Raw genomic sequence first — 16,074 nt, 5'->3', positions numbered from 1 at the left:
ATATTGAAGAATTAATTGGTTTTGACTTTGTAAAGCAGCTTTTCCACAATGACGATTGTTAAAAGCATTATATAAATAAAATTGACTTGAATTGGAATAAATTCACACACAAATAAAAACATCAGATGCTGATAACTGGTGTGCTATTGTACCTTTAACTCTCCAGTGCTATAACAGCCCTTCATACATAGGCAAATACGTAGAAAAGACATTTCTCGGCTATGGACTCGATTCAAGTGTTTACTGTTTAAAATAAGTGGATTGAGACTTTCCACATTTTATTGAGCATGTCAGTGAAATTGTCCTGCATAGTGTTGATTCAGCAATCAATTTATTTTCTGCTCCATGATTATATGACATTTTAATTAAAAAAGATAAAAAGAAAGAAATGCATTATCAGAAAGTTGAGCAAGACTAAATTAAACAGGAAAAAAATGCATATTGTGACGGCACCTCCAGGGTCTGGGCTCGATTCCCTCCTCGGGGTCTGTGTGCATGGAGTTTGCATGTTCTCCTCCTGCTTGGTGAGTTTCCTGCAGGTACAGGTACTCTGGTTTCCTCACACAGTCCAAAGACATGCAGATTAGGCTAACTGGTACTCCCGAATTGCCCGTAGTGTGTGAATGTGTGCCCTGTGATGGTTTGGCACCCTGTCTACGGTGTACTCCACCTCATGCCCTAAGTCTCCAGGGATAGGCTCCAGGCCCCCTGCGACCCTGAATACAGGATAGAAGCGGAATAGAAGATGAGTGAGTATGTATGCATACATTATGATTACGTGTGAGCAGCTTGAGTATACACCAAATACAACACTGTCATCTAGTGGGCATTTAAAATAACACAGAGGCTGTGTGTTGCCATGGTCTAGTCTGAGTCTGAGTAAATTTCTATACTTCACCTTTTATGTTTTTTGGTGGTAGGATTTATTCCATGTAGTCAGGCATAAGCTATTATACATTTAAAGATCTCACCAAGCATTAATTTACCTAAATTGTTCAATTTAAACACTACAGAATTCCCCTAGTAGAAGTCATGGTTCTAAATACCAAACATCCTTGAAACACGCAGAGACCTAGTGGTGCAGTGACATAGAGGCAACATCTGTGCAATGCCTTACTTTGCCAGATGTTGCCAGCTGTTCTGCAATATGACATTGATGCCCTAGATCAGGACCAGAGCAACAGGATACAACATAGTGTCACATTCACAGTACAAGCTGATGAAGACGGAACCCCCTGCAATACTGTACATGTCCCATGTGTTATTTATTTGTTTAGAGACACACGATAAAAAAACAAACTTAATTGACTGATTGCCTTTTATGTGCAACAGAATTTATCAAGCTAATGTCATATTAAATGCCATCAAACAAGCACATTATCCTAAACACAAGGGAATGAAAAACTAGTGATAGTTAGTATTTTTTTTTTTACAAAACTGCAGTAAGTGAGGTTTGTAGCTAAGCTAACAAGGAAGATAACACCATGCATTAACATCAAGCTACGAGACATCAACATCAATGTCAAGCTATGAGAACAATGTCCAAAGTAAAAGCTTACAGAGGTTAATTCCCAAATGGTTCTGAAGATATGCTCATCATATTCCTGTACTGCATATAAGGATTGTGTAATGTCTGTACGATATGCATCGTACAAACATGAAGGATAAAATTTTAATTAAGTTTCAGTAAGCTTAAGTTAGTTAAAGTTTTGAAAATCAAATAAACCTTATGAAGATTATAAGGGGTCGACCGATATGATTTTTATGTCTATACCGATTATTAGTAATTAAGGGGACCATATTGATAATCGATATTTGAAACCGTATGCATTTGCAGCAAACATGAAAATGTTGGTGTTAAATTTTAGAAGATTATTGAAATGCCTTTAATCATGTGTTTAATTAAAAGAGAATATTTTAACATTATCTAAAAATCAAAAGTGAAGTATATAAGTGTAAGTTTTTTTTTTCTTTGAAACTAAAAATAGCTTTTTAAGGTCCCTAAAGTTAATAAAGTAAAAATAAACAAAACTATAATATATTAATAGTATCGGAATAAAAATTACCGATACCGATAAATGTAAAAATGTAAAATATTGGCCCCGATAAATCAGCCAGGCCGACCACTCAAGATAATAAAAATTGCAATGACTAAATTCATAATTATTCACCAATATTGCTGTTTCCTTATATAAAACCAGAAGTATATTTTGCTAAGATTAATTAGTAAATGAATGAACCTTGACACACACACATGTGACACATGTACCTGCATGCTAGCCAACCAGCTGGGATTAACTCTCACAAACATTAGCAAGACGGACAAAACTGTACCGACTTAACAAACTCATGATACCTACTTTGGTTATGTGAAATAAAACTAATGTTGCCCACCCGTCAAGCAAAAACAAACTGAGCCACACATTGTTTTATTTCTTGTATACATCCTCTTTTTTATTGTTTGATTTTATAACTTTGATTATGCATGGAGTTCCTGCCCCTGTCCTGGGCACAAGCACAAATACTGTTGTTGATTGGCTGGAGCAACGTTGTGCTGTGCGGTTCGGACCACTTTGCTGAATTTAGGAAAAACATTGTACCTCTACAACTATTCACCACACCTGCTAACTATAGCTTCAAGATTAAGCCTGATTTAGAAACAATTTAATGTGCTTCCTGATTCACTCTACAACATGTGGATCTTAAAAAATACTAAATGTATATTACAACCAATACCATCACATTTACTTTTTCATTTAGAACTTTGGCCTAAAGTTTCCATCATTGGGTAGACTCATACACTGGGTTACTAGGTTACTAACTAAGTACCACCAGTCAAGCATTGTTGGGGAAGGTGTTTTTTTTTTTTTTTTATTATAATTTTTTTCAATGGGAGAGATATTAAGACAAATATTTAAGAAACAAATAGGTCGTTGATTAAAAACTGCCAGTGATTCGGCTGTACAGACATCCAGAGGAAGTTTATTCCACCACCTCCTGTAGGTGCCATAGTCGGTAGTTTTAGACATAATAGTTCCAGAAATACAAATTTCTTACTTCGGTCATATTTTCACAGTGTTCAGTCAAAATCTCTACTCTTATTTTAGATAAATTCAGGGGGCAAAGTGTGGACAAAAACAAACACTGTCCCGCTCCCGCAGTAAAGTCCACACACAAACACACAAGGACCCTGACCTGCGTCTGGTTCAGCTACTGCACTGCAGAGTATTGCTCTGTGCTTTTGGCAGTCTGGCCAGCACCTACAGTACCATGAAGCTCAGGCTGCTACTTCTGCTTCTTGTCTTCCTCTTTACCTTCATCATACCTGCACAGGTGAGGTTTAAAAACATCTACCGGTCTCGGCTCATCGTGCTCACTTTATACAGGATGGTATAGCATGCTTAACATAATTATGTCACTTAAAGAATATATGTATAAAATCAGTTGTCAGATCATGACCACCATGGAAAGCATGGCAAAAAGGATCACAAGGAGAAACCAAAAGAGAAACATGGCAATAAACATGAAAAGCGACGGGGAAGAGTAGAGGGTAGGTGACGTTCGAGTTTTTTCCATTATAAAATCAGATGTAAATTTTTTTTTTAAACTTTTGTAATGTGCTGTAGAAATACACTGAATCATAAAAAAACAAAATAAATATATGTAAAAATACATGTAAAATGCATTCAGTTAACCATTATTGTTCTGTTTAATGATAAAAAAAACTCCTTCATTTGTAGAAAATATTTTATAACCTCATTACCTCTGTATTTAATAGACCTGCGGGCTGACTACGATGATGATAGCAGTGATGATGAAGATGATGAAGAAAAGGGTGAATGGCTGTTTCAGCTTCAGGATGTCCGAGGCATGAGCCAGTTTGTATTTGCTTTTCACTGCTGAATGTCTTTTGGACCGTGAACCCTTGGGTCAGCATTTGTAGGTATATAGTTATTGACTGTGGCTCTGTACGTGATTGGAAAGGGGCCACTACCCCAGACTTGATATTATTTGTGTGACTTTTAATGACACTGATATGGGGGAGGGTGGAGGTGGAGGTACACCTGACTCCCTTGATGTATGGACATGGGCCTGCCATGATACTGTTCAGTTTGTTAATGAAAAACCTGCACATTACATGGTGTGAGATTTAATGGAATCTGCGATCATCTCCACAAAATCTTTTACCTTCTAGACACATGGGAATTTCCATCATTCATGTTTAACTGCAACTCTTCCAAACTCGCACTAATGTCCCCAATTAATTGTCCCCAACAATATCAAATCTTGTGTTCACTTCTCATGATATCCTGTACCTCTCCATCTCTGTCGCTCACCTCTGGACAATATAGGAGGCTGCAAACCAAATCCATGCCTCAACAATGGAGTGTGTGAGGAAAAGAGAGGCAGGTTCAAATGCAGGTGCCCTAAACCTTTCAAAGGCAGGAAATGTGAGAAAGGTAAGAGATCGTCTGACGGGATCCAGTATATAATTAATTTCATGTACTTTGAGAATTTTGTATTTGTTTACAGGTAGAAGGGCCTGCAGGAGGGACACATGTGGATATGGTCAGTGTGTTCTTACATCAAGTCCTCCTTACTTCGAGTGCAAATGTAAAGCACCTTTTAAAGGACCAGATTGCAAAAGAAGTAAGAATTTTATATCAAACGCCAACACTGGTTAGAAGCATACTGTATCTTCCGAACTGTCAAATAGGTTAATACAGAGCATACGCATCAACTGTTAGTTAGAACCTTATTAATACTTTGTGGACACTTACTGTAAATGTTGTTAGAAATATACCTTAATGTTGTTATTACTAAAACAACAATAACATTTTTGTATGAAAAAATATAAGTTTTGATAATGACAATACATGACATACAGGCAGTCCCCGACTTACGAACAATTAAGTTACGAATTTCTTCAGATATAAACGGACCACAGTTCCATCATAAAAAATATTTATTTTGGGGGGATTATGGGGATTATTCGGCCTGACCAGTATCAATGAAGTCCAGAAGCATGATAGAAAATGGCTAGCTGAATGGCCGTCCTGTAAAGCTGTCCTAATGGTGAATAATCCTAATTTAGGAAAATCCTTAACAAAACAGAGTTCACAGTTCAATACAGTACAGTGGAAAACAGCTCTGAGACAAACTTGGCATCCGGGATTCCACTCGCAATTTAAAGGCGAAAACAACATTTCACTGTGAGATTCATTTTCTTAGGCATGATTACGGTTTTTGGCCACATGATGGTAAAGTGGGGAAAGGTGACAGATTAAGAAGGACAGATTAAGTCAAGTGGATTGGTATGCTTTACATTGGTCAGTATATTCATGTCAGAGGTGTATAAGACTCACTTTGTCGGACTACCCAATTCAACACAACACAAAATTGCCCATGACAGAAAGTATGGGAGTTAAAGGTTGTTGATCTGGCCTCCAAATTTCCCAGACCTCAATCTGACTGAGCATAAATGGAATTTGCTGAAGCCCAATCCAACAGCACCAAAGGATCCACTGCTAAAGTTTCGGAGACAGACACTACAGCACGCCTTTAGAGTTCTTGACATGCTCCATGGGGGCAGCGCCATCAATCTGAAGTCAAACTGAACCTACAGAATATTGGGCTTACTGTTTTGCTTTTCTTTAGTGTTATGGCTGATTGGTATATAACAGTTTTGTTCGTATTTTAAATGCTGTTTGACAATTGACATTACTTTAGGCGCCGTCCAGCCTCCAGCAAACAAAGGTGTATTTTATCTGTACTTTACTCTTTTTCACAAGTTGCACCATGTGAACGGAACCCATGTCTAAATGGAGGTACCTGTAAGATAGATGGTCAAGATTTTGACTGTATCTGCACGACAGGTTTTTCTGGAAAATTCTGTCAGGTTGGTAAGTAAGAATATAAATATTATGTTATATTTAACTTATAATTTTGTTCTTTAAATTAAACGTACATAAACGTACGTAAATGTAAATATATATATATATATATATATATATATATATATATGTATGTATATATACACACACACACACACACAGTTGGGTTAAAATAATAGCAGTGTGTTAAAAAAAGTGAGTAAAGCTCCATATCTATATAATAACTTTTCATTTAAATCACACAAATGCATTGGACTCCCTGCACATTCTCTTCTGATTCACAACATGAAGAAAAATGTGCTAAATGGATTATTAGTTTAATGTAAGTGAAAAAAAAACAAATATTGGTCTGTTAAAAAAAAAACAGCAGTGTCATCATTCATCTTTACAAAGTGATGAATTTACCGTTTAAACAAAAATGCTTGAAGTTTAATCTTTCTTGTGCATCTCTGAACTAATATTTAGTTGTATAACCATGCTTTCTGAGAACTGCTTCCCATTTGTGCTGCATAGAGTCAACCAACTTCTGGCACCTTTGAACAGGTATTCCAGCCCAAGAAACAGCATTTTTTTTGTCTCAGAAACAGCATTTTTAATGTCAGGCCACAGCTTTTCTATTGGATTAGTGTCTGGCGATTGGGCTGGCCACTCCATAATGTCAATCTTGTTGGTCTGGAACCAAGATGCAAGATGCTGCTCGCTTACTGGTGTTTCTAGGGTCGTTGTCTTGTTGAAACACCCATTTCTAAGGCATTTCCTCTTCCGCATAACGCAACATGACCTCTTTAAGTATTCTGATGGACTCAAATTGATCCATGATCCCTGAAATGTGATAAATAGGCCCAAAAGCATCCCCATATCATGATGCTTGTCCTTTCATGCCTCACTGTCTTCACAGTGTACTGTGGCTTGAATTCAGTGTTTGGGAGCCTAACAAACTGTCTGCGGCCTCTCGACTCAAAAAGGACAATCTTGCTTTCATCAGTCCACAAAATATTGCGCCATTTCTCTTTAGGCCAGTCAATGTGTTTTTTTGGCGAACTGTAACCTCTATAGCACATGTCTTTTTTTCAACAATAGGACTTTGCGGGGGCTTCTTGCTGATAGCTTTCTGGTTTTGGTCACCATTTTAAAGCATTTGATATAATTTTAGCAGAGCAGCCTATCATTTTCTGCACTTCTTTGTATGTTTCCCCATCTCTAATCAACTTTTAAATGTAAGTACGCTGTTCTTCTGAACAATCTCTGGAACGACCCATTTTATTTTCAGAGAGAAATGCACAGGACAACATTTTCTGCATTTATTCTTGATTTTTTTTATTCTTGAACTTGTTTGACATCTGCTTTTCACAGAATAATTGACCTCTCTAATTGAACTCCACACTGCTATTATTTTAAACACGCCCCTTTTCTATTAATGATTCAATTACACAGAATCAGGTGCATACTGTTGGGTCTGTTGTTTTCTATCACTCCACTACACCTACAAGTAAAATATTTACCATGAAAAAATATATAATTTCTCACAAAAACAATTATTGATCTGTTTACTGATGTTGGACTGCTATTATTTTGAACACTACTGCATGCGTATATATATATATATATATATATATATATATATATATATATATATATATAAATTAAACTATTGTTTAAATTAAATTGTATTTGCATAGCGCTTTTAACAATTAACATTGTCGCAAAGCAGCTTTACACAATCTAAAGAATTATTTAAGTGTGTATGAAATGTAAATGTCTATAAATCAAAATGATAAGATTGTCCCTGATGAGCAAGCTGAGGATGACATCAACACTGGCAAGAAAAAACTCCCTGAGATGACAGTAGGAAGAAACCTTGAGAGGAACCAGATTCGACAGGGAACCCATCCTCATTTGGGTGATAACAGATCGCAGGGATTGATCTGCAGTCATACTGTGTGTTAGGAGACTGGAAGTTCAATATAACAGAAGATGTGTCTAAGTTAATATGGAGTCCAGTTCATTATTGGAGGCTCAGGTAGACTATAGGAAAATCCAGTCCTGAACTCTTGCAACCAGGCAACCTGCAGTCACAAGTCCTCAGAGAACAGCTGTCAGCATTGGCCGAGGCCAGGCCCATCTACGTGGAAAAGTGGAACCGTCTCCAGTCACCACACGCATCCCAAGCAGACCACAGGGGGCACCTATGCGACGATATCTGTATAGCTCAACAGAGAGACATTGAGAGGAAAAGAGAGAGGTGGTGAAAGAGAGAGAGGAGAAGAGAAGAGTAGGATAGATAACATTTAGGTCTGGTCACAGTCCAGACCATTTAATACTTTATACGTCAAAAGTAGTATTTTACAATTGATGTGAAATTTCACAGGGAGCCAATGCAGTGTGGATAGAATAGGGGGTGATGTCCTCTTATCTGCTGGTTCTAGTGAGGACTCTCACTGCTGCATTCTGCACTGACCAAAGCTTGTTTATGCACCTAGTTGAACAACCAGACAGTAATGCGTTACAATAGTTTACAACCTAGAGGTGATAAAAACATGAACTTGTTCTACTGCATCATTTAGAGACAACATTTTCCTTATCTTGCCAATATTTCTGAGGTTAAAGAATGCTATCCTGGTAATATTATCTACGTGAGCTTCAAATAAAAGGTTGGGATCTATAATCACCCTGAGGTCTTTTACTGTTGCACTTGATGGAAAAAAAGAGCTTGTTTATAACTGCATGTTGTCCTATGACTACAACTTGTCTTATTAGGATTAAGCAGAAGGAAGTTAATTAACATCCAGTCTCACACATTATTCAACTTAAGTAAACTGCTTTTTCTCATCTGATTTTGCTGAGACATATAACTGTGTGTCATCAGCATAACAATGAAAACTAATACCATGCTTATGAATTATGTTGCCCAGAAGAAGCATGTAAAGAGAAAAAAGCAGTGAGCCTAAAACTGAACCCTGTGGAACACCAAACTCCACTTGAGAACATGCAAAATAGTCACCATTCAAATCTACAAACAGATAACGGTCAGTCAAATAGTATCTGAGCCAGGAGAGGACCGTTCCCTTAATTCTTACTACATTTTCTAATCTGTAAAGAAGAATACTATGATCAAGAATACTATGATCATGAATATAAATATAAAAATAAAATGAATTAGTAACATTTTGCTGTTCTTGTTGAGGCCCAAATGACTGCTATGAGGGAAACGGTGAGTCGTACAGAGGGCTGGTATCAGAGACAGAGGAGGGATATGACTGTCTTTTCTGGACCTCTTATTTTCTTCTGGCTAAAGGAATAAACCCCTTTACTGCAGTTAGCGATCCTCAGGGTTTGGGTCCTCACAACTACTGCAGGTATTAAGCTATACATGTCTCTTACAAGTCTTAATCTTTAATTATGATGGAAAAATCAAGACACTTCAGTGTTTTAAGCTAATATGAGTTTCTTAAATCACAGAAATCCAGATGGTGATTCAAAACCATGGTGTTTCGTGCGAGTAGAAAAGAAGATAAGATGGGAACAATGCAATGTGAGGAAATGTCCCACTGGTAATCAAACATTTTCACGTTATTAGATTTTCCAAAATTATGATTTGAACAAAACTATGAAAGTTTGTCTAAGTGGTGCCAATTGGCAAAAATAATCACAAATATCTGGAATTATACTTTTCAATTATTTAGACCTTTAGAATCTTGACCTGTAAAAACCAGTTAACCAAGCAGCTCTAGTTTCTCACTTTGTCTGTTGTATGACCATGTCTTATTAATGGATTCCTTATGAAATGCAACTAATAAAATCTGCTGTCAAAATCTTGTAGGTTACAAGATCACATAAGTTGAATGTTCAGAAATTGTGTTTTGAATGCGGTTTCACAATTGACATTATTTTAGATCCCACCCCTTCGGTACAGAAGCCCACTGCACCACACACTACTGACGATCAATCAACCATAAAACCCGTCCCACCGAAAACTTCAGACGTTCCTGAAAGTTCTACACCAACAAATGACACTGCTGAAACCCTCAGACCAGGAAATGACACTGCTGAAACCCTCAGACCAGGAAATGACAATGCTGAAAGTCTTAAACCAGGAAATGACACTAATAAACCAACTTTTCCAGTTAGCGAGACCCCTGTAAGCAACACATCAGAAAGCCACACCCAACACCACACCCCAGAAATCCATGCCATACCCACCGTCCTGCCACCGGTGAAACAATTTGCAGTATGTGGCAAACCTCAACCGGTGAAACGAATAAATCGTATTTATGGGGGTATAAAGGCACTTCCTGGTGGCCAGCCATGGCAGGCTTCTGTTCAGATGAGAACCAAAAACACAACCCAGGCCTTCAGACATGCATGTGGTGGCACCCTCATTAAGTCATGCTGGATCTTGACTGCGGGGCATTGTATGTGAGTATCGTCTAACGTCTGCTTTATTGACAACTGAAAAAAATATGTTTGTGTATTTAATGGACTAATAGAAATACTATTACAATGCTTTCACAAACCATAACACCAAATATAACAGTACTGTATAACAACACACAAGTCAGAAAGTGTTTCATTTGTAATGACACTAATGCAAACAAGACTAAGCAAACAGACTACTATAGCTGCACATACTGTAGGTCGCTGGATAATGTAGTGAGCTCTGTTCATGTGTAGGTTGCCTCTGTGACCTCAAGAATACAAACATGTCAATAGACAAGGTTAAAAAGAACCAAAGAGTGTGTTTTTTTAAGAAATTGTGATTGCACTAATAATTTCCTAAGCATTAATCCTTGAGAAATAGTTGTCTATCCATGTTGGACCAGAATTCAGAAACGGAAAGGCCCGATTAACCGAAGTAGCCCTTCATAGCAAATAAATTGTAAATAGTAAATGCATTAAATGGAAATTGAAAAAAATGTATCAGTGCTACATTGGATAATAGAGATAAAGTTTAACCATCTTATAATATAAAATATTAAATATATTAAAATATATAAAATATATTAAATAAATATAAATGTCTATACCATTAAGGTTGCAAAACATGTGTGGTTTTTACAGTGATAACACAAAAGAATACCAAGTGGTTTTGGGAAGTATTAATCTGGGGAAACCTGAAGCATCACACCAAACTCTGGAGGTTGTTGAGACCATTCTCCATGAGCAATACGTAGAGACAACCGACTCGGTCCACAACGACATTGGTGATCATGGTTAACTACACACATATTGGTTACTGCTTTGATGTTTACATAATGAAATTATGATCATGCTACCTTTGCTACATGCTACATCTTGCTTCACTCTCTGCAGCTCTGCTTAGGCTAAAAGGTACAAGTGGCAAGTGTGCACAGGAGAGTCAGTTTGTAAAGACAGCCTGCTTGCCCAGTAAAGATTTTCCTGATGGGACCGAGTGCAGCATCTCTGGATGGGGAGCCACTGCGCAGTGTAAGGAGAGGGAATCTTAGTAACTCTGAGAAGTACAAAAGGATGATAAAAAGCTTTGAGAACAAAAAAAAAAACATCAGACTGGTTAATAAAATAGACTAATTAAATAGTCTCTCTCTCTCTCTCTCTCTCTCTCAGCACGATATGGCTCCAATCAGTTACTGGATGCTGAGGTGTTACTGATTTCCCAGGAAACTTGCTCCAGCGCTAATGTTTATGGGAAAGCCATAGACAACAGCATGTTCTGTGCTGGTTACCTGGAGGGCGGAGTGGATGCTTGTCAGGTGAGAAATCATACGGTTAATTTACACCTTATAGCACCAAGACTTATAGATTGGCTGTACATAAAAGGAAATAATTAATTGTAAAAAAAAAAAAAAAGTTTTCTGATTCTTTTTTATAAGAAATGTTTGAGATATCATGTGCAGAAACTTAGAAATAAGGCATCATAATAATAATAATAATAATAATAATAATAATAATAATAATAATAATACACCTGATGAATAAATACATAAACATGTATATACTAGAATACCACAAATACAACATCAAAGAAACTAGAGCAAATGGTTGGGGTGGATCTATTTGATCATTTCGGTAACAAATTAAATCAGAAAGCAATAAACACAGAAGTCAGCTACAATATAAATAAAACATATTACAGTTAATATTTTCATGTACTTAATTTTTTTTTCTGTCTTCCATTGTCCTGATCGTTTTAAAAACCCTTTCTTGTCACTTTAATTAGTCAAATAAGTTACGCTATAACTTTTTAAATATTTCTCTACAATTTCTACCCAAAAAAATCTAAATGAACCTGAATGGAATTTGTTATCTAATTTGTTATTTGTTTACCTAATCCTCCTCCACACTGAACGTCTTCTCGCTCTGATAGGGTGACTCCGGAGGACCTTTGACCTGCATGGAAAATCAGAATCGTTATGTCTATGGCGTCGTCAGCTGGGGAGACAGCTGTGGAATGAAGAACAAACCCGGGGTATATACTCGGGTCACACAGTTCGTGGACTGGATCAACAGGACAATCGCTAGGGCGGGTGGATAAATTCTCCTGGTGGTAGGAAACAGGGGGGTTTGAAATATGTCATGTCATAGCAAAGTAACAGAATTTGTTCATAACAAAACAGTTTAACCGAGATCAAATGAATAAATAGTCTTGAACCAAATATTTTCTGGTTAGGTGATTTTTTTTTTTTAATGGGATCACTGAAACTGCTACTACAAATCAAAAAGGTGACTGCATTTATCATAAGCATTAAAACTGCTTATCACTAATCACACTTATTGGCTGTACGCTTAACGACATCATGCGATCAGCACAGACTAGAAGCCTTTACTTGATCCGGCACTGGTTCCACCCACTAGGGTGCCGATGTCTGTGTTCTCTTTGGTAATCTGATGTCACTTCACAAGATGGCAGCAGAGTGCATGAGTTTAAGTTTTACTCTACTGTAAGTGTCCTGGTTGCAAGAGTCCTAATAAAGGGATTAATTACTTACCATAAGTCTAATTGGTCAAATATTGCCTATGTTTTCCCATCATGACTTTGACTCTAGAGATATTTACTCTGATTTCTGCTAACAGTTAAATTATTTCAATATCTGAAATTAAGACATTCTGATTCATACTTAAAATAGAATGTGTTCAGTAAGCGCTTGCAGCATTCATACCTATTTAAGAATAGTTTCGTGCAGTAGAAATTTTATAAAGAAATCAACGTTCCATGAGGTCTTCTCCTGACCTTGTAGCGCCCCATGTCCTTGTCTTGATCTCTGACGAACAATAAAACAAGGCTGGCTATAATCTGCACAAGCCTCGATTACATTTTTGGATTTCCAGGGAATTTGGGAAAGACCCCCGATCCATAAACTACCCTGAAGGATAATTTCCTGTAGAAGACGCCGCTTAATTCCTCTCAAGTCCACGAACAGACATCAGGTGCATGACCGAGTCTTTACCTTTGTGCTGAACTCCCGGTGAACTGACTTTAATAAGGGGGAATTTCTCCATTATTTTAACAACATTATTCAAAATCTTCCTTCTTATCTCTATAGTCAGTTATTGATTTTTAGCTATGGACCAGAGTGCAGTAAAACTCTAACTCTAACTGTGCTATTTAGAAATATCTACTTTGATTGTCATACAGTAGTAGAAAGACGTTTTACGTGTGTCACATGTCATTTGCAACATTAACCATGAACATCTACCTGAGCATCACATTAGGCATGTCACCTGTTTGTGCCAGGCTAAAAGACTGCCACTGCATTAAATATGTATAGACGGTTTGTAATAGTACAGGCCAGGGCTAAACGGGAAATGAACCTTTGGAGGAATCCCAGAACATGTCTGTAAGTGCAACAAAAGTGAAAAGGGGTGTCATTTATTCTTCATCAAACACACTTTCAAGAAAATAGTTTTCACACTGTAAAAATAAATAAATAAATAAAATCTAATTAAACTGAAGTAATTCATGTTATCTTGATCCACCTTAAATCTTTGCATGTTCTCCCCATGCTTGGTGGGTTTCCTCCTTCAGTCCAAAGACATGCAGATTAGGCTAATTGGCATTCCCGAGTTGCCCGTAGTGTGTGAACAAGTGTACTGTATGTGTGTGTGTGAATGAGATGGCTGCCATGCGATGGATTGGAAACCCATCCAAGGTATACCCCGCCTCGTGCCCTAAGTCTCCTGGGATAGGCTCCAGGCCCCCTGCGACCCTCTATACAGGATAAAGCGGTATAGACGATGAGAGAGTGAGAGGGAGTGAGTGATGTTATCTTGATGGACATATTACGGTGGCCCCTGGGGACAAAGCCCATACAAGAGAGAAAGCACAAGAACATTAGGGAAACGTGCTGTAAATCCAAAAACACATACAAAAGTCAAAGCACAAAGTAAAACGATGCGAAATGAAAAGCATATAAAAACAACAACAACAAAAATGAACATTCATGCAAAAAGCTACATGGTGCAAAAAACAAACATTTGGTCCACTGGAAGTGCTCTGGGAGAGACGAGCCCGATGTGACCAAGCAGGTACACAGGCCAGGAATGAGACATCAATCAGTGTTAAGAGGAAAATGAACTGTAAATGTTAATTTAAATGTTACGTTTTTAGAACTAATTTGTTGTACTGAAACAGAATAAATATGGATAGTAAATATTAGTAGGATTTAAGTTAACCATAGTCACTTAACCATGTGTTTTTGGATTTGCTTTGTTTTTTTGTTGTTGTTTGTTTTTTAATTTGCAATGCATTTTCATATTGTTTGTGCTTGCAGCCCACTTTTGTATGCTCTTTGTCCCTAAGGGGGGCACTGTATCATATACATGAAATCCTTATCATAAGTTAGGTTCCTGGAAAGAAAAAATCCAGGTGCCCTGACAGAACGTACATTGTTGAGAAATGTCAATTTTGCTCAAACAGGCCTATTGGGTTTCCAGAGCAACTACCCAGGCTTTCCCCTATAGATGGCTCTGCTGTGGATCATCCTTTATAAACTGACATGGAAAAAGCCAATTCTACCTAACCAGTTATGTCACATATTTAACTGGGTCAATGTCATTGTCCCAAACGGATTGTCAGGTTATAACAGGAATAAAAACATTACTGATCTGGGTTAATAAAAATCTCCCTGTAATGATATACTGTACTGTGTTACCAAGCTGTGCCGGTTAAAGCACTAGAAACTGCTCTATTTTGGATTCTTAGTGCTAAAAGTGTTGGAGGACTGAAGGCCCATTAGGGTGTGGCTATATCATGACTGACAGGTGGGCTGTAAACAAAAACAGTCTTGTACAGTTTTGTGTACATAATAGACATTTTGCATCGTTTAATCAAATTTCATTTTACATATATATTTACAAAAGTGGAACAATATTAAATTTCAACATACGAGAATTAGAGGCAAATTAAAGAGTTGGAATCAAGGCGGATGTATTCGATTAAGATTATTGATATCAGTACATAATAATGGTATAAGGCTACTCATTGTACTAGCTTCAAGACACTCAGAGGAGAGTATTAATCAACCCTAAGTTCTAAACTTACCATGTATGTAATCACATTTGGCAGCACCGAACTCCTCTTGCTAAGCGGTGTCGGCCTAGATGCATGAAACACTAAACGACTAGCAGACAAAACAATGGTCGTGGCTAATACACTGGCTGTGTGGAGAGCCAGGGAACTTATTTGAGCTGAAATAAACATGACTGTGCTCTGGCTCCTGTTGCTCGCAGCGCTTGAACAAAAGGCAGCAGCCGTCTGGGCCACTCAAATGAGAAAAAAAAAGGGGCAGGAGGCCACTGTACGGCCTGCTCGCGTTTCACCCATTCACTTAGGTTACCATCTTGCATACTGTACTTCCCTCTGGATGGGGAATGCTATCCGCTTATATCTCTGTGCCTAATGGCTGCCGCCTTTTCGAGAGTTTTCAAGCAGAAGGAACCGGCAGACAAGCAGAAATCGCTCAGCTAAACACCAAGCGCAATCTTGAAATAGAAAACTGGAATGGAGGGGGATTGCCTGGATGAGCTGAAATGTTATTTGGATGACACCCCGTGCATTAAAGCGAGGGAAAGGCTGTGTTGAGTTTCTCATTGAGAAGGCAGCAGCAGGACTCATTGCGATAAGGAAATAAGGCTAATGTTACCTGATCTGGTATAATGTGAACCAATTACCAGTCCATTGCACTTCATTACAGAACTGTAATAG

General features: G+C 37.7%; 1 protein-coding gene across 1 annotated transcript; it reads left to right on the top strand.

Annotated features, from left to right (window-relative positions):
* Positions 1 to 3,190: 3,190 nt before the first annotated feature.
* Positions 3,191 to 12,835, top strand: LOC128528524 (hyaluronan-binding protein 2-like). The gene is made up of 13 exons (XM_053501394.1): positions 3,191 to 3,333; positions 3,445 to 3,550; positions 3,779 to 3,868; positions 4,353 to 4,460; positions 4,534 to 4,650; positions 5,793 to 5,903; positions 9,079 to 9,250; positions 9,354 to 9,445; positions 9,788 to 10,310; positions 10,953 to 11,095; positions 11,205 to 11,339; positions 11,478 to 11,623; positions 12,238 to 12,835. Exons 1-13 carry the CDS (start codon positions 3,271 to 3,273, stop codon positions 12,403 to 12,405), a joined length of 1,974 nt encoding a protein of 657 aa, XP_053357369.1. The 5' UTR covers positions 3,191 to 3,270; the 3' UTR covers positions 12,406 to 12,835.
* Positions 12,836 to 16,074: the final 3,239 nt, after the last annotated feature.

This window comes from Clarias gariepinus, chromosome 8 (genome assembly GCF_024256425.1).
Source record: "Clarias gariepinus isolate MV-2021 ecotype Netherlands chromosome 8, CGAR_prim_01v2, whole genome shotgun sequence".
Lineage (NCBI taxonomy): Eukaryota > Metazoa > Chordata > Actinopteri > Siluriformes > Clariidae > Clarias > Clarias gariepinus.
The sequence above is the reverse complement of the archived record's forward strand: the minus strand, read 5'-3'. Positions and strand labels throughout refer to the sequence as shown.